The sequence below is a fragment of the Colossoma macropomum genome, unplaced genomic scaffold, assembly GCF_904425465.1.
Source record: "Colossoma macropomum unplaced genomic scaffold, Colossoma_macropomum, whole genome shotgun sequence".
NCBI classification, from domain to species: domain Eukaryota; kingdom Metazoa; phylum Chordata; class Actinopteri; order Characiformes; family Serrasalmidae; genus Colossoma; species Colossoma macropomum.
Genome location: NW_023494788.1, coordinates 41,682,671 through 41,701,514, shown reverse-complemented (window position 1 = coordinate 41,701,514; position 18,844 = coordinate 41,682,671). Strand labels below are relative to the sequence as shown.

Genomic DNA, 18,844 nt, shown 5'->3' with positions numbered 1-18,844 from the left:
TGGGGGAGCGTACTTTTCACAAGCATTTTTACCCAAATAGCTACATGTTTCCAACGAGGAATATAATTACATAAATTTAGGGCAGCAAAATTTCACTGTTAAAAAATAAGAATTGGAAAAAAAAAACATCTCCCAAAAAAACACATATTTATCAAGGCTTTTTTTCTCTTCAGACAAAAAGAACCAAAACAGCTACAAGGAAAAACAGCAAAAGCAAGAAGAAAATGCAGCCATGGTAGTTTAAAATCTCAATCAAGCCTTACACAATCACTCAATAGGTAGTTTGCAAGTACAAGAAGTTTCTCATGCAAGATATCTATATCTTCTTCAGGGGGCAAAAAATAAGGGGGGTGGGTTAAGGGTAACGTAATTTCCATGCATCTCCGGCATTGAGTCAGTGCAGGTATGTCAGGGACTAAGGGCTGAGCAGGAAGTGGGGGGGAAAGTGAGGAACGTGCATCAGCAGCTAGTTACAAAATATTACCTCAGTTTTTCAAAAGAGGTCATCAGTGCTATGTCCTTATTTGGGTCTCGCTCAGCCCGCTTGCCCTTAATGTTTTCGATCCGAGGGAATTTCGCACTGGTTTTGTGACGGTACATCTTTTTGTGCGCGGGCCCGTTTATGCCAGGGACGCCGAGGTTAGGCTTGTCGAACATGTTACAACCCAGAGCCAACTGGGGGAAAAAGGGATGAGAGGCATTGAACTTGGCCTGATTTTTGCCACCTTTACCCCCTGCTTTCCTGCCTTTTGCACCCCCGGCAGAGGCAGCACCTTTCTTCTTGGGGTCAGACGAGGTCCCTGCCAGTATTTTGAGAGTCTTTAACTTCAGGCTGTTTGCCTCTGAGGGTAAACAGATGTTTGCTGCAGGCCCCCATATCGGCTCGATAGACGCCATCATGAAGCGCTGCACCTCGGCCATCCCTGATACTATGTTAGAAAGGATGTTTGATGGCTCTTCGAACTCTCTTTGCTCGTCATCTTTACCGCTGCCCTCTGGCCAGCCCATTCCTGGCCAGTCCTCAGAGCCGCTATCTGTCAGCTGGTGTGCTGAACCCTTGGACCCCTCTAGCTGGCCATTACCACCCTTTTCATCCAATAAGGCTTTTAGCTTTTTGGACGCTCGTGAATTCTGTCGTGGGGTCTTAGCTTTTTCCCCCTTTGGAGCTCTCGGTGCTTTGATTTTTTTAGTGCCTTGTCCTGCGGTTTGCTTGCTGCTGTTTTTCCTCTTTGTCTTTGCACCTTTCACCTCGCTGTTTATATCGGCAACCTGCACATCGAAGCCAGCTTGATTTGCTTCCTTCTTTTCCAAGCTTAAGTGGTCATCGTCATTAAAGCTGTACAACTGATACTGGTGACTATCTAGTGCGAACCCAGGCAGATGGTCTTGCTGCTCTATCATGTTGCAGTTCCATTTCATTTCTTGATTGCCCTCCAGTGTCATCTCGGACCCATTGTGGAGATCCTTGGCCTTTCCTGCTATCTTCATCTCTCGGCCTATGACCTGGGGGGATAAATTCGGCGTCTCAGGGGGCGAGAGCTCCGACAGTGATGTGTGTCTGAATTTATCTGGTGTGAAGTTGGAGATATCCAGCAAGTCTGTGGATTCCCTCAGGGGTGTGATTGCATCAATACTCTGCTGAATCACCAGTTTGGGACTGCAGTGGGCCAGAAAGTTCTCGTTCACATCATCCTCGCCATCCTTCTCGCAGGACTTGAGACTCAGAGAGCTGTAATTGCTGGAAGTAGCTGACAGCGAGCCAACTGAGTCGAAACTGATGAGCCTGCCGTTGTCAGTGTGCAGTGTGCCTCTTTGAAATTGTAGCTGGCCTTCCACGCAGGGAACCTGACATGCTTGAAATTCCGCATCAGGCGGCAGCGCCTGCTCAGGCATGTAATTTTTTTCATAAAGCATTCTGTTGCTTTCCAACCCCAGCTGGCTGTACCCAGGCACTGGCAAGTTCTCTGACATTGGCATGGGAATGGCACTGGAGAAGTTGCTGGGCAAGATGGCCGTCTCAGGGATATCAGTAGCAAACTGCTGGTTCGGGCCAAGCTGGGAGTGCCACATCTGGGTAAGGCTGGGACAATTCTGGGGCGACTGCTGGAGCTCTGATTCAGAGGGCGGGGAGAGTACGCAGCTTTGGGCCAGCTGAAGAGAAGCAAATTGTTGCTCTTCCAAAGAGAGACCCAGCGAGTGTTGCCTGGGGGTCTGCTGAGGGAAAAAAGAGACACCAGAGCCACCCGAGGAATCCGAAGCATCTAACAATGTCTGTAAGTAGCCCCCGGGGATAACGGGTACACCTGTAGCCACATCCTCAGATGACGTAGCATTGTTAGGGGAGCAGGTGGCAGACATGAAAGCAAATTTTTCAGTGGCATCGGCTGTTTGACTCTCACACAACTGGGGACTGTGTGCAGCTGAGTTGATCTCTGTTTCTTTCCCACTCCCTACTGCGTCCTTATTTTCTAGCACAGCGCAAGCATCAGTCAGGTTTGTCACGCTTTCACTGCTCTCCTCAAGGTCCCTCATTTTCTTGCTTCTTAGCCTGGCTTCGCTTTTGAATTTACGCATTCTGACCGTTTTATTTGCCATTCTGCTCTCCTCCATCTCTTGTGTTCTGCTCTTTCGGGTAGTAGTGCGTATGATGTCATTTGGGTCTAATGCGCTTGCACAGCTGGGGGCTGCTATTGTCGGTGGCCTTGCCTCCTCTTTAGAAGCGACTTCCTCCCTAGGATCAGAGGGAGAGGCGCCCTGCTTGTGGTTTGATTGCTCCACAGTTTGAATCCTCTGAATCCTAAGTCTGTTTGCTAGCTTGTATTTCCTTTTGGGAGGACTGGAACTAAAGGGTCGATGGCGGCCATTAAGATGGAAATTGTGTTTATCTCCTGCAGCCAGCCTAAGCTGTTCCTCTTGCTCCCTCTGTTTCTCCTGCCAGAAATCTTTCAGAGGAGCCAGCTTTTCATATTCGCCGATCGTGTCCTTGTTTAAGCTTATAGTCGTGACTGCTGGATCAATTTTGCTGAGCTTCACACACATATGTTTTTCTCCTTTGAACCTGTTTATGATAATGTATTTGATTATCACGGGTGGCTCCTTGCGGGAAGATTTTCTTCTCTTTTTAGGACACCAGTCGTCATCCTGTTCTTCTTTCGGATCGGAAGGTGGTTTTTCGCGCTTTTCGTTGTTTTTTTCACTTTCGATGGAGTCAACATCATAAAGGTAGTCATCGCTGAACCTGGCTTTCCTCTTTGCTCGTAGTCCATAGTTTAGAGGGTTGGAGGAGCATCCATTCTTTCGAGAAAATGAGTTTTTATGTTTGCCCACATGGAAAGTGTCAATGGAGGAGCCAGTGCTTGAGCTGTCATCACTATACTCCCCTGAGTCTTCAGCCGAGTTGCCGGAATCAATGAAGTAGTTCATTTTTGGACTATAATCAAGTGTCCTATCTAAGGAACCGTCTCCTTTGCTTTCGTTTTCCAGTCCGAGTTCTTCGGGCTTCGGTAAGCTTCCATCCACACTTCTCTTAACCACACTATCTTTTTTCGTGCAGTTCACCACCACACTGGGGAAAAAGTTGAACTGTGTTTCCTCCTGAAGGACGTTGGTCTTTTCTCTCATGTTGTCCTGGAAGGACTCGTAGCGGATCTTCAGGGAGCACACGTCACTGCTCAGCGTAGAATCATCGTCATCATCAAACATATAGTTGTCTACATCCTCCTCCGAGAAGAGGTTCACTGAGAGCTCATTTTTTGAACAGAGGTCCAGCAGCTCCATTTTACTCTCACTGATGAAGGACTCAAAGTAACCCCAGTCCTGGTTGGAATTGGTGAGCAGGCCTTCCTCCCCATTGCACTTGTCCAGCAGCAGGCCCTCATACAAGTTCTTAGCTGTCTGATCTGGGTCGTTTTCTGTTTTTTCTGTGTCCTTTTTCTCCCCCAAATGGGACTTGGGTAGGGGAAAGCTCAAAAGCTGGTCAGACAGGAGCTGATCCCCATAATTGCCTGTCTCGCTGGTGCTCATGCACTGCATGCTAATGTCAGAGATGGAGCAAGCATCATACTCCCGGTTTATGTCAGCCATTTTGAGGCTGATACTGGGCTCGGCATCTGAAGCATCCTTGGTCTCAATGATGCAGCCCAGGCAGGTGCGGCTCTGCAGGCAGTCCTCAGTCAGTCCAGAGACACCCAGCGGCTCCATCATGGCGAAGGGAGGCTTGTTGCTGTCCTCTGGCACGGACCAGGAGCTTATACTCTTGGTAACGCAGGATGTGAGGGATATGGCGTGGCTGGAGGACTCATCAGTGGGCTGCTCAGGGGCTTCTTTGAGAGTCTGTGGCGAGGGTGGGCTCGGGAGGCGATACTCCCTTAACGCCAAAGCCACTCTATGGCAGTCTGAACCCCCTCTTTGTGCACTGCACAACTTTAGATTACCTCTCAGCTCACTTAGCCCTAGAGAAAGAAAAACAAAACAAAGCATCAGCACTGTGTGGCAACATATTTAGAAATAATACATAGCAATTTATTGTTGAGTGTTTTTAACCCCCCCCAACCCTCAAAGTAAATATCAACAATTAACTCAATGTCATCAGCAGAAGATATTCATATGTGTAGCAGAGGTGGGAAGCTAGTTTACACAAAGAGGCAGGTTTGTTTGCTTTGAATAATAAGTCTACGGCAGCTGAGGAAGGTAGCGAGCATCCACAAGGGAGAAGACATACCCATATGTTGAAAACAATATAACCGATACCACGTCCACCTGCCTCCCTCATTATCTGCAAGCTGTTGAATCAAACCGATACGAACAACAGCAACACACAAAACTTTACAGAATGTAACAGAAAGTGAACATTACACTGTAAAACACAAGAACTGATGACTGGAGGCTGATTTTAAGAGAATGCATATACATTTAACACCATTCTAATACTTCAAATACATGCTGTGATAGTCTAGATGAGTTAATATTCCTTTCTGTTGTATTCGCTGGTCAGTTCCTCTCCTTTCTTAGGCAGTGAGATGCTTTGTGCAGCCTGAGTTCTCAACTAGCAAACACCTCCAGTACTGTGAAAAAGTCGGGACAACTCTTCATTTGTTTGGTTTCCAGTCAAAGTGGCAATTAAATACAAGTTATTAATGTTTCAGGCGATATTTCTTAGAAAAGGGAAAGTCAAAGGAAAATATGTATAAAAAAGTTTCTAAAGCTGGAATTCAAAAATTGATTAGATAGATAGATAGATAGATAGATAGATAGATAGATTGCAGTAAAAAAATGGTTAAATGATCTACAGAAAATGGGAACCTTGAACAATGATGCAACATCTTGTAGATACCCAAAAAAACATTCATCTTTGAGAGAGAGGAGAAAATCAAGCTGCTTCAGATCTGAAAACATCCACAGGTGTTTCTGTCCATCCTTCCACTGTGAGAAGACCACTCAGCACTATGGGTCTGAAAGGATGTGTCACTATGGGTCTGAAAGGATGTGTAGAAGAACCTCACTGAGAAAAGGAAAGAAGAAAATATTCTAATCAAAGAAGATGGTGGTGATCTGTGAACAATGGACTGGCCACCCCAGAGTCAAGACCTCAATATCACTGAATGTGTTTGTGATTACTTAAGAAGCAAAAAGTACAATCGCCTTCTAGGACTGAACTTTGGAGGTGCGGAACAATATCGCTGCAAACTGAAAGCAAGTCTGTAAAGAACGGAATAATACTCTAATAAACTTGAAAAAAATGATATTTAGTTTGCTGTGTAATTTCCTGTTGTTTTCTGTTTTTTTTACTGTTTGACTGGAAATTAAATTAATGAAGGGTGGTCTCTGACTTTTGCACACCACTGAAGTTACATATAAAGGAAATAGCTGCACAGCATGGCCAAATAAATATACTGTGTTGTTTAAATAAACATTGCCTTGGCCTGTGATGTAACACTCTGTACGCTTAACACCTGAAATTACCTCATGACAGGCTTTAAAGGCACTAATTTCAGTGTCAAATGAACACCACTCTCGCTGCCTTTGGAAATTTGGAAAATATGTGTTCCCTCATTATTTTAATTTGAAGTTTTCTAACAAACATTTCAATATTGTGCTACAGACATTAAAATGGTTAACATCAAAAGCAAGTGTGGTTTTACTCTTTGACTGGTGATGCAGATCAGATTTTGAAATGTAATTACATAAGCATAAATAAGGAGTGTATTTAGGCACCATTCTTTTACCACATTCGAGGGCACACCATTAATTTATAATATATATTATATATAATATTTTTAAGTTCCTTAAAAAAGAAAAAGCAACATTAGAAACCATGTATTTATATATCCCATGTCTAAAAACTGTTCTCTTATAGCAGACGAATGCCCACACACACACTCACACACACACACACGCACACACACACACAGAGTGCATGTGTGTGCGCACTCGTCTGCTATAAGGCACAGCAGCATTCGAACAGCTGAGAAGCTAATGGTCCAGCTGAAAACAGATGGACCCATGATAACACTAAACCCCTCCAAGCCAAAACACTAACCCAAGCATGAATGAATGCACACATATACCCTCCACCACAACATATTCACACCATTTTGTAGGCGTTCAGTTTGGTAATCATTGCCCAAGTAGGCTCAAAGCTCAAAACCATGATCTGTCACTGAACAATATCCGAATCTCTCAAAGCTGGCACTGCATTAAATTTGACTTCCACTGATTATAATTCAATTGCTGAGATTCAGTGATGTGAAATGCTGCATTGTAGATAAACGTATAGATTTCTTTGCTGTGGTGGTGACAGAAACCAAGGGTTGCAACACCTGCAGTGTAAATATAACCATTTTTTAATTTCTGTCCAAAATGGCCGGTGAACCTACACGTGTTTTTGTACTGTACTGTGCAGAAACCACCTTTTTTATTTCATTTCCAGTCAAAACGGCCACAAGTACAGGTTTCCAGCGTCATGGAAAAATGCACAAAACATACATGTTTAAGAGGGGGAGTGTGTTATCGCGTTGGTCGCCGTAGATCATCACAGCCGTGATGTTATTGGCGATAACACACTCCTTGAGTGTTCTATTGCTTCTATACAACAGTTAAATAAAAAATGTGTAGTCTGATCTTCAGAGTCTGACCAAATCAGACTGAGCCATAAAACTGCCGCAATATCAAGTTTAGCTCAGTTTTGTCAGTTTTTGCCAGATCAATATTAACGTTGTTTTGTTCCAGCCAGTCTGTAAAGCATCTTACAGCCCATTTAGTTTGGCGAATGGTGTTGGGTTCATTTCTGGCTGATTCCAGGTTGTTTAGCTGTTCTTCTGTCTCAGCTGCCGACTGAAACGCTGCTCAGTGGTGATGACAGTTTGGAATTTATTGTTTTTTGTCCAATTCTTTTTTTTTTTCTCAGTAATGCCTTCTTGGCAGCTACACGGCCTTTCAGACCCATATCACTGAGGTGTCTGCTCAAAGTGGAAGAACGGACAGAATGGATGTTTCAGATCTAAAGCAGAAGTGGAACTCTGAAAGATGAAAGCTTTAAGTACTTCAAGTTTATCTGATGGCGACAGTTTTGGTGGTCTACCAGGTCTTGCATGGTTTTTTTGAAGTCCCATTTTCTGACTTTTAAGATTATTTTAAACTCCACTTTTGGAATACAACGGTAACTAAAGGATAAATCTGACAAATATTATCAGTTTTCTTCGAATACTGTTTCGCTTCACAACACACTACATGTGGAATTTACCATGGATTTATTTTTAAAAATATTGTTTATAACATCGTCTCAGACATCCAGCAACGTATTTGTACCCAATTCAAAGAAATGTTTTCTGTGAAGTCGCTTTTACAAGCATTAAACCTTTCTGCTGTCTGATTCCCATCACAGCCAATTCTGACTGGGTACGTTCTTCTCTAGATCATGCATTTCACATGAAAACACTTTGAATTACTTTGTTTACATACTATTTTTTTTGAAAATTCAGTAGAATTCGCTCAGCGTAATGTATCGTCATCATTTCTATTAGTGGGTTTTCTGTGTTCTCTGTATCAGCTGTAGGTATGGACCATTACATTTACTGAGGAAGGATGTAGCACAGACACTGAGACGCTGACCCACAGTTATCAAACATCTCAAGAACATCTCAAGATTTTTTGCTTTTCTATTTATTATGTTTATATTGTTAACTCCTCACCATCACACGTGCAACATAAACCAGTACCTCATGTGCAAAACTCAAAGTGAAATTTGGGTAAAATATCCTTACAGTGTAAATATTTTAGCTTTTATTGATTTATAATCCTTTATATTGTTTATTTTTGTGAAAGTTTATATTTTTTATCTTATTTTTTACTTTTAGTATTATATATATTGTCTGTATAGCAACAAGTAATTAAAAAGGTTAATTAATTGCTCGTTAATTCTCTTCTTTTTCTTGAGTGTCCTGCTCTCCCTTTGCTGCTGTAACACTGAGAATTTCTGAGAAAGACTAATAAAGGATTATCTTATCTTATCTTAACTGATAAAAGGAAGTGGTCCACTTTTTCCATACAGATGTATTCCGTAGGATAAACAGACAAAACACTTGCTCTAGAAGGTAAATATGGGTCTCTGTGATTCCTATTCATACCAAAAGACTACTTTAAACCAAAAAAGCTTTTTTTTTGTTTTAGAAAACAATCCAGATCTGTGAATTACAGGACAGAACATAGTCCATTTTATTCAGTTACGATTCGCTATGTAACAGTTTCAGTGTTTATGTCTTGGAATAGTCTTTGCATGTTAGTCCAGAATCCTCAGCTGTTCCAACAGGCGATTGCTGCTCTTTCTGCCAAGCTGTAGAGCAGAGTATCACGGGGAGTTGACAGAAGCTGACTAATTGGTTCTGACATCGGGAGGGTGAGAGGGAAGTAATGTCACACTTTTCACTTGCTATCAAAAATTTCTGCAACATTCAGCATGCACTTATAAAAACAGAAAGTGAGACAGCGAGACAGTGGTTCATTTACACTATGCTTAATGTAGTATTGTATGTGGTTCTAATGTTTTTTTTGTTTTGTTTTTACAATCATAGTATTCTGCAGGCAACCACGAAAGAGCATATGGGGCGATCCTGACTTTTGGCAAGAGGCAGTGATGTCCTGAACCTAACCACTGCCAAGATTTACCATGCGAGACACAGAGTACGCTCAAACGCTTAAGCCTTGCTTCCCTGTTAAGGATTCTCAACACCAGGACTGAGGAAGAGGAGAGAAACATTCCCCAAATGGACCTCGTATTTACAGCTGACGCTGCATTTTATCGACCTTGGCATATGCACAAGGAAAAACAAAGACCAGGATGTGATTATAACTAGTAATAAATAGTTTTCGAAACCTGGGAGATTCAAATCAAGGATGCTCTCTAAGGCCACGCATGAGGAAAAAAAAGCTTGTTTGGAAAAGTGATTTGGATCCAGGTTGGTGCTGGGATCCCTAGACGCTTCTGATTTCTAGTCAGTCAGCGAGTCTCAGTCCAGGTCCGGTTTCTGCCAGATAGCTCTGTGCATAAATGACCACATGCCTGCCTGTTTTGACATGGCAGAATGAAGGTCCTGGCTTGTCTGCTTTGTTTCAGAGAAAACAAATTTGCCCTTCGTTGATCTGAAATGAGCCAAGGCAGCCGTGTGTCAGTGCATCTGTCTTTTTCTTACAGGCTTTGAATGCTTCAAAAATTAGTGTTCACTAAAAATACCTAATATGTTTCTATATCAAAATTAGGGATGCAAGATACACGACATAGCCAAATGTTTGGACACCCCTCCCAATGATTGTGTTCTGGTGTTTCAGCCACATTCTTTGCTAGGAGGTGTATAAAATCAAGTGCATAGCCATGCAGTCTCCACATACAAACACTGGCTGACAAAAGCTCAGTGACTTTACATGTTTCACTGTCATCGGGTGCCACTTTTCACAGTTAGTTTGTGAAATTTCTGCCCTGGTCAAATGTAGGGCTGTTTTTCAGGGTTTGGGTCCCCTTAGTTCTAGTGAAGGGTAATGGTAATGGTACAGCATACAACAACATTTTAGACCACACATGAAGAGCTTGTTCGCAAAAACAAATATCTCTATTTTAATTAATTTTCACAAATCAGGTTTTTATTGTGAATTCTAGGTAATATCAAGTCAAACTGCAGTTAGATTATTTTGATTAAGTAAAAATAACAAAATACAGGTAACTTACAAAATTTTTCCCACCCAATAGTTACAACTCCCCCCCATTAACATGACCCTACCAGCTCTAGGAGGGCGAGGGCTAGCTTAGGCTTCCTCTGAGACCTGTGAAGCACCACCGCATTGCATTTTTCGAAGTGCCGCTCACGCAACGTCACTGGACAGCCGAACACGCTCGGAGGGAAGCGCCAACCGCCAGATCTGTTACGCCTGCGCTGAGTAGCACTGTATTTGAGTGATGGGGGACACGGGGGGGCATCCTACCCACCCAGAAACAGAGAGGCCAATAGTGCTCTCTTGGACTCCCGGACACGGATGGCTGTAGCACCAGGGATCGAACTCGCAATCCCCTCGTGATAGGGTCAACGTTTAAATGGTCGCACCACTCGGGAGCTGAAAAATTATTAATTTTTTTATTTAAATTTTGTTTATTTGCGAGAGTAGATAACTCCAACGGCTATTTCATGTTTCAGAGTTAAAGCTATGTAATGAATACGAGTTTCTTTTAAGTGCAATATTTAACATTCTTTAACATAAAACAAGTAGATAAAGTGCTGAAAATTGCAAAAACAGCCCATTAATGGAGAATTTTAAACATCTATGAGATCATACCTCAGAAAATCCTGAGGCTGAACCTCAAACGGCTCACTAGTGCACTATGTGAGTTATGAAATTTTGGCTTTATGTCCAGCATGGAATTGTTCACACATGGCTGAATTCAAAGTGGTCCTCTGTTAGACACACTGTGCACTGTTTAGATGCAGTAGCCAATATTTTGACCTATGTAATGAACTTTCTATGGAGAAGATTTTGCCTAAAGCAGTTTGCGGCAGTGTTGTGTCACCTGAGCTGAATACTGCGCACTGATTCGGTGACCGGATTAACCGGGTTCTGCTGGAGAACAGCGCTGGCGCTTGATTGTTTCTGCTGTAGAACGTAAACCTGTGATGCCTTGACAATGAACAATAATGGCTTTTGTGACGAAACGTATTTAGGGCTCAGAATGAGCTGTGTGTTAAGAGTAATTCACGACCATCAGCTGTTTTTTTTAAAGGATGGCGTTTATTGTTTTTTTGCAAACAAGCTCTTTATGTGCCTCCAACTTTGTGGCAACAGTTTGGAGAAGGCCCTTTCCTGTTCCAGCAGGACTGAGCCCCTGTGCATAAAGCGAAGTCTATAAAGACATGGTGTGACGAGTCTGGTGTGGAGGAGCTCCAGTGGCCTGCTGAGAGCCCTGACCTCAACCCCACTGACTACCTTTGGGATGAACTGGAACACTGACTGCCAAACAGGCCCTCTCATCCAACATCAGTGCCTGACCTCACCAAAGCTCTTTTGACTGGGCACAAAACTAGGACTAGAGTCGGGAGCCACTGGCACAGTGGATAATATCACTGCCATCTGAAGCCCACAGAAGATCATGGGTTCAGTTTCCTTTCTAGGCTCCAGCCTACCCATAGACCCATCGCAATTACATAATTGCCAGATATTTGAGCTTTGAGATTGTAATTATTTTTCACAGCTGTTATCTTTTACAATTGTATGTTTACATTACAAACAAACTGTGAATTTCTATCTGTAGGGTAAATTCATGTAAATAAAAGAAAGCAGAAAAAGGGATTTATTGAGATCATCATAAATCTGATGAAAACTCCAAAGGTTCTAACTTCTGGCTAGAGCTTTAACATGTTTAGAAAGCAGTGATGAGTAATGTTTGTTTTTTTCTTGAGCTGTGGGTAACACTCTATTCTGAGTGGTCCTTTGTAGATGATTAATAAACTCTTTACAGATTATCAGTAACACATCAACAACATATCAGTGAAGCATCTGAATACATGGAAGTAAATATCTTGTAGATGTTCTGTTAATATGTTACTTCCATTATGCAAAACCTAACCTTACCAACCTTACCCAACACCTAATCCTCACCCTGGGCCTAATCCTAACCCTGACCTTAATCTCAACCCAAAACCTAATCCTTACCCTCACTCTGGCCCTAATCCTAACCCTGACCTTAATCTCAACCCAAAACCTAATCCAGCCCTCACCCTGACCCTAATCCTAATCCTAACCTAACCTTAACCTCAACCCAAAACATAATCCTAACCCTCACCCTGACCCTAATCCTAATCCTAACCCTAACCTCAACCCTAAACCTAATCCTAACCCTCACGCTGACCCTAATCCTAATCCTAACCTAACCTTAACCTCAACCCAAAACATAATCCTAACCCTGACCCTAATCCTAATCCTAACCCTAACCTTAACCTCAACCCTAAACCTAATCCTAACCCTCACGCTGACCCTAATCCTAATCCTAACCTAACCTCAACCTCAACCCAAAACATAATCCTAACCCTCACCCTGACCCTAATCCTAATCCTAACCCTAACCTTAACCCCAACCCAAAACCTAATCCTAACCCTCACCCTGGGCCTAATCCTAACCCTGACCTTAACCTCAACCCAAGCCCTAATCCTAATCCTCATATGTTTTTGACATGTTACTGAGAGTCCATTTAGTGTTTGTTTAATCTAAAAAGGACACTCAAAATAAAGTGTCCTTAGGGAAGTATTGACCGCTAGGAATCAATTTGGGCACTTTTGCTTCTACTTTAATAGCTGCATACAATTAACCAAAAAGACAAACTGTTAATCACAATCATTTATAAAAAGATTTTATATATATATATATATATATATATATATATATAAATAATTCCATGTTCGTGCCACACCTACAGAAGTCACTCAGGAGAAATAAACTGCTTGGTATCAGTATCAGCTACAATACAGTAAATCAACGATTATCGTTATCTGCCCAGAAATACCATATTGATGATCTCCACTTTAAAATGTTTATAGATGTGAATCTGACAATTGAGCAGATCTGCCAGACGTCTCCAGCCAGTACAGCGTAATATATATCACTCTGTATTAGCCTGGCAATCGTCCAATAACTCTCACCACAGAAGTGAAGACATCCAGGCACTATAAAGCCACAGTGAACTACAACCATTTTCTTTCATGACATTTCCATTGGTCCCCTCCCCTCTTTCCTCCTGAAGCCACCACACTGAGGCACTTAAATTCCAGAGGTGTGAAGAACGGCATTGTGGGAGAGCAAGCAGCTCCTGCACATTTGTTAAAGCAGCCGGCAGTCCGGTCCTTAATGGTCTCTGGCATTTGTGAATGGTGGCGAAAGATCAATTTATCCGCACCGGATGTTGGTAATGAGAGGAGAATAACTGCGGGATGATTCATCGCTGTTCCCCCTGAAAAGAGGCTCCGATCCGGAGCTGAATGGTGCTGTTTTTCATTCGCTGAGAGCGAAGACTTGCTCCGGTACTTATCTCTGTGATTGTGACAGAGGGGTCGGCCCAGCTCAGGGCTCCAAGTCCCTCAGCCGGAGCTGAGCAGGAGGACTGCTCGTGATAAACTAGAGCCTGACAGGCTCGCAGGCATGGTACATAGGAGCTACCGGCACTGGAGCGCGCCACCCAGCGAACGAGGGAGCCAGTGACCTAAGACTCGAGATTAATGCCGCAATGTGTAAATCCAAGCGGAATAGAGTGGAATTTCATGGCATCTGCACTCAAAACTCAAAAGCGTTTTCGATTTTATTTTGTTCTCTGTACAACAAAAGGACAAGAACCATGGTTACCTTGAAAGAACACAGAATGTAGGTGTTAATGCTGGTAAATAGGTAAAGAGTTAAATTCTACAGGGAGATTCACTCAAAAGAGGCCCCGAATATTCTATAATAACTCTCGCTAGGACGAAGCAATCTGAACAAAACAACATGCAATGAGCTCCTCAGTATATGGAGCTTGGAACAACCTGGGATGCCCCTGCGCCAGAGCGATGAGGTAGGCGCCGGACAGCCGTCATGACGTTTAACCTCCGTTTGCAACTTCCGAGTGCATACCGCCGTACCCCTTCATGTGTCTGGCGGAAAACGGAGATCACTTCCAGCATCGCATGTAATGCAATCGATTACACACACGTCAATGTATGCAGCGTATTTTTTGGTTCAGATGGCTTCATCTTAACAGGAGCTACAACAGAATATTTGGGGCCTCTTTCAAGTGATTCTCCCTGTATTTACTGTACGCTTCACTGCCTTACCGGTCTGGTCCAGTGCATTGGTCTGCGTTGAGTTCAAAGCCTGCACAATGAGACTGGTCTCCTTTAGGACATCCATCAATGGGACACGTCACGCCTCTTGTGCATCATCTCCACTGTCCCACCTGAAGAAACACCAAACAGAGGACTTGAAGTTGTACCCCAACAAAAGCGCACCTGAAAATATAGCACTGTGACAGACTTCAATTCATGGGAACTGGTAAAAACTGGTAAAAGAGTCCTCTATTTCATGCCACTGGGAACACTGTGTCACTCCCTGTGCATCATCTTCACTGTCCCACAGCAAAAAACACCAAACAGTGGACCTGATGTTGTGCCCCAGTTCTCAGTAACAGACTCCTTTATATCAGTTCACTCATACTAGTAAATTTGGAGGATTCCTGTTTTCAATGCCACTGAGAACACTGTGTACAGTGATTGAAGTGAGTCTCCACTCCGCCATGAACCCAAGTCACTCATGCTATGAACTTTAAATCTGCGAGGCGAGAAGTTCGTAAAGAATCACAGCTATGATCACCAAGGCAACGCAATGGAGCACTTTGCTATTTTAATCTCAATTTCACATTGACATTATAGTTGTTAACCCCTGGAAACCTAGTACGTATATATAGCTTTTAATTTATTTATTAAGTATTTACAACATAAGAAAAGCAAATGCGTGAGGCCGCCCTCCTCCAGGATTTAGCCCACGTGCTCAACAGACACAGACCGCCTGCTCAAAGGACTGGGCTCATAGGAACCACAGTGCTGGACTCGTAGTGACTAAGCGGGGAAGAAATGAAGGATATACATAGCTCTACTGAGCAAACTGAAATCTCCATGTAAGAGCCATTTGCTGCTCTAGCACTACAGTGACAGGAGGAATAAAGGGGAGAGAAAAGGGAACAGGCCACATATCACACCTAATGAGCAGAAAGGGGAGGCAGAGAAGAGAAAAAGAGATAAAAGTAAAACTGTCTTCAAAAGAAAAAGATGAACCTGAGCAGAGGTTTATGAGCGGGGAAGTCAGCCATGAGGCTAAAATAATACAGTTTGGACTGTGCATTGCGGATGCTGTCAGTGAGGGGTAGAGGGCTGCCTGAAGCGGTGGAGAGGGAGAGAGGGCCTCTGCAGTCGAGCAGTCATGCACACGTTGTATTAAATGTCAGTTGAGGGATGTTGATTGCATGGAATAGCATCCCTCTGGCTTATGTATTCAGCTGGAGAAGAAACCAACATCCGACAGTGTTGCCCCTGTCCCCCCAGCACAGGGACGCGCTACGTGATTGGGTTTGTGTTGAACTACCTTCTTACTCAACTTTTTTTCTTTACACTGTATCTATTTAACCTTTGTGTAATAAGGCGAGCCAATTAAGAACAAACTCCCATTTAAATTAATTAATTATGAAACCATTTCACATTCAACGTCTTACCTTCACAGCTGCAACCTTTAAAATATCTGATCTGCTGCTAATTTATTGGCCGCAAATTCAACAGCCGCTTAAATGGCATATGATATAAAAACCGTCACAGACATTTTTATATTCAAAAACATTTCAATACAGCCTACAGTAAACTCTACCACCCCGAAAGGTTCTACCACGCCAACTCTATCTTCTAAATGGCAAAGGAAATCTTTTGAAAACTTTGTAAAAGAGGAACGTTCTGGTGAAATATACCTTCCCAGAGTGATGTTTGATATAAAACTATGATTTCAGATATTTATCTATATAACAACATTTGAATAGAACCTACAGCAACATGCCATCTTAAACTCTCCCACCCCAGCTCTACCTCCACTTTCAATCATACTAAACCTTGTTGAGTCAATGTAGTTTCAGGCCTGTTATGAATTTGCAGCTGTTTGTCTTCTTTCCAACATTACCAGAAGCCACACTTCATAACTCACAATGGTTAAAACGTCCAATTTCCTGATAATCCATTAGCCACTAGTTTAACGGTGGTTTCAAATAGCAAAAGAAATCTTATAAGATCTTTATAAAGCACTAACGTTCAGGTCAGTTATGAATTCTCAGAGCGATTCTGGCTGACATAAAACAATGACTTCAAATATTTATCTACACAAGAACATTTCAATAAACTCTCAAGTGTTTTGGCTGGAGTTTCAAGTGGCTGTGGGTTTGACTCAAATGTTCAGGGAAGTTATAAATTCTCAGAGTGATTGGGTCGGGTATAAAACAATGATGTCAAATATTGAACCCACAGCCACTTGAAACTCCAGCCAAAACACTTGAGAGTTTATTGAAATGTTCTTGTGTAGATAAATATTTGAAGTCATTGTTTTATGTCAGCCAGAATCGCTCTGAGAATTCATAACTGACCTGAACGTTAGTGCTTTATAAAGATCTTATAAGATTTCTTTTGCCATTTGAAACCACCGTTAAAACTAGTGGCTAATGGATTATCAGGAAATTGGACGTTTTAACGGTTGTGAGTTATGAAGTGTGGCTTCTGGTAATGTTGGAAAGAAGACAAACAGCTGCAAATTCATAACAGGCCTGAAACTACATCGACTCGACAAGGTTTGGTATGATTGAAAGTGAAGATGGCAGATTCTACCACCCCAGCTCTGTCTTCACTTCTAATGAGTGCGTTCACATGCACTCAATATCCGATTATTCATGCAGTTATCTGATTATTCAAACGGTCATGTAAACACCTTACTCCGATCTAGAACTCTGACTAAGAAATCTGATAAAGAGGCTGGATTTTAGCTCAGTAATCAGAGTTCTCAGTGCATGTAAACTCTGACTCTGATTTCTTTCGAATGTCTCAGACTGTGGTACTAGAAATAAGCAGCAGAACATTTTTGGAGCGACACTGAAACCAAACACAAAAGAAATTATTTAAATATTTTCTATCTTTTAGATGGTGTATGCATATTTTCAGGTAAAGTGGCGGGATGAAGCATGAAGACAAACAAAGCAGAAATCTGATGACTGTCTGACTCATTTCGACCCAGAGTTTCCCCATTATCTGATGACTCAAGTGCATATGAACGTGTTGATCGGATTACTGACAAAATCTGATTTTCTGCAGTCATCAGATTATTAAGTGCATGTAAACTCACTTAGTGATATTAAACCTTGTCAAGTCAATCTACTTCATACATGATTTGACTTGCAGCTGTTCGCCACCCACCATCACCAGAAACTGGTAGCAGCCACACTCCACGACTCACAGCCTTTAAAAAAGTCTAATTCACTGCTAATTGATTAGCTGAGAGGAACTTTCAGGTAACATGTATATATCCAGAGTGATTAGGTTTGACATAAAACCTTGATTTCAAACGTTCATCTAAGAACGTCTGGATAGAACCTACAGCAACGAACCACCTAAAACTCCCAGCCAAAACACACGAGAGTTCTACCACCACAGCTCCATCTCCACCTTCAATAACATTAAACCTGCCACATCGATAAAGTTTCAGGTGCGGTTTGATTTGCAGCTGTTTCTAGTCCTCCCAGCATTACTGGAAGCTGCACTTTGTGACTTGCAACCTTTAAAATGTCCAACCTGCTGCTAATTCATTAGTGACTAATTTTACATTTGTGTCAAATGGCAAAAGAAGTCGTGCGAAATCCCTTTAAAATAGTAATGTTGAGGTTAAACACACATTCCTAGATTGATTAGGTTTGACATAAAACCATGATTTCAAATATTTATCTATACAAGAATGTATTAATAGCACCTGCGGCAAAATGCCACTGAAAAGTCCAACTGAAACCATCTGAGAGTTCTACCATCCTCGATCCGACTTCACCTTCAGTGACATGAAACCTTATCCAGTCAATCTAGTTTCAGGCATGGTCTGATCTGGAGCTGTTCGTCCACCACCCACCGTCTCCAGACACTGGTAGTAGCCACACTCCACGCCTCACAGCCTTTATAGCTGGTTATTTGACGGAGGAATTTTCAGGTTAAACATATATTTCTAGAGTTATTAGGTTTGACATAAAACCTTGATTTATCTACGAACGTTCATCTAAGAACATCTGGATAGAACCTACAGCAACGCCACGTAAAACTCCCAGCCAAAACACACGATAGTTCTACCACCACAGCTCCATCTCCACCGTCAATAACATTAAACCTGCCACATCGATAAAGTTTCAATTACAGTTTGATTTGCAGCTGTTTCTAGTCCTCCCACCATTACTGGAAACTGGAAGCTGCGCTTTGTGACTTTCAACCTTTAAAATGTCCAAACTGCTGCTAATTCATTAGTCATCCAACTTCACCTTCAGTGATATTAAACCAGTCAATCTAGTTTCAGCTGTGGTCTGATTTGCAGCTGTTTCTAGTCCTCCAAACACGACCAGAAACTGGTAGCAGCCACGCTCCACGACTCACAGCCTTTAAAAAGTCTAATTCGCTGCTAATTCATTAGCTGATGATTTCACAGCTGTTTTAAATGGCAAAATAAATCTTTTCAAATCTTCATAAAAGACCAACGTTCAGGTCAGTTATGAATTCTCAGAGCGATTAGGTCT

General features: G+C 42.3%; 1 protein-coding gene across 1 annotated transcript in view; it reads right to left on the bottom strand.

Annotated features, from left to right (window-relative positions):
- Nucleotides 1-18,844, bottom strand: part of nexmifb (neurite extension and migration factor b) — a 99,851-nt gene that overhangs the window by 4,293 nt on the left and 76,714 nt on the right. Inside the window, exons 2-3 of the mRNA XM_036569386.1 lie at nucleotides 14,334-14,455; nucleotides 485-4,451 (exon numbers count right to left, since the gene is read on the bottom strand). Coding sequence (XP_036425279.1) covers nucleotides 485-4,451; nucleotides 14,334-14,409 — 4,043 coding nt within the window. The 5' untranslated portion in view covers nucleotides 14,410-14,455. The remainder of the gene's footprint in view (nucleotides 1-484; nucleotides 4,452-14,333; nucleotides 14,456-18,844) is intronic.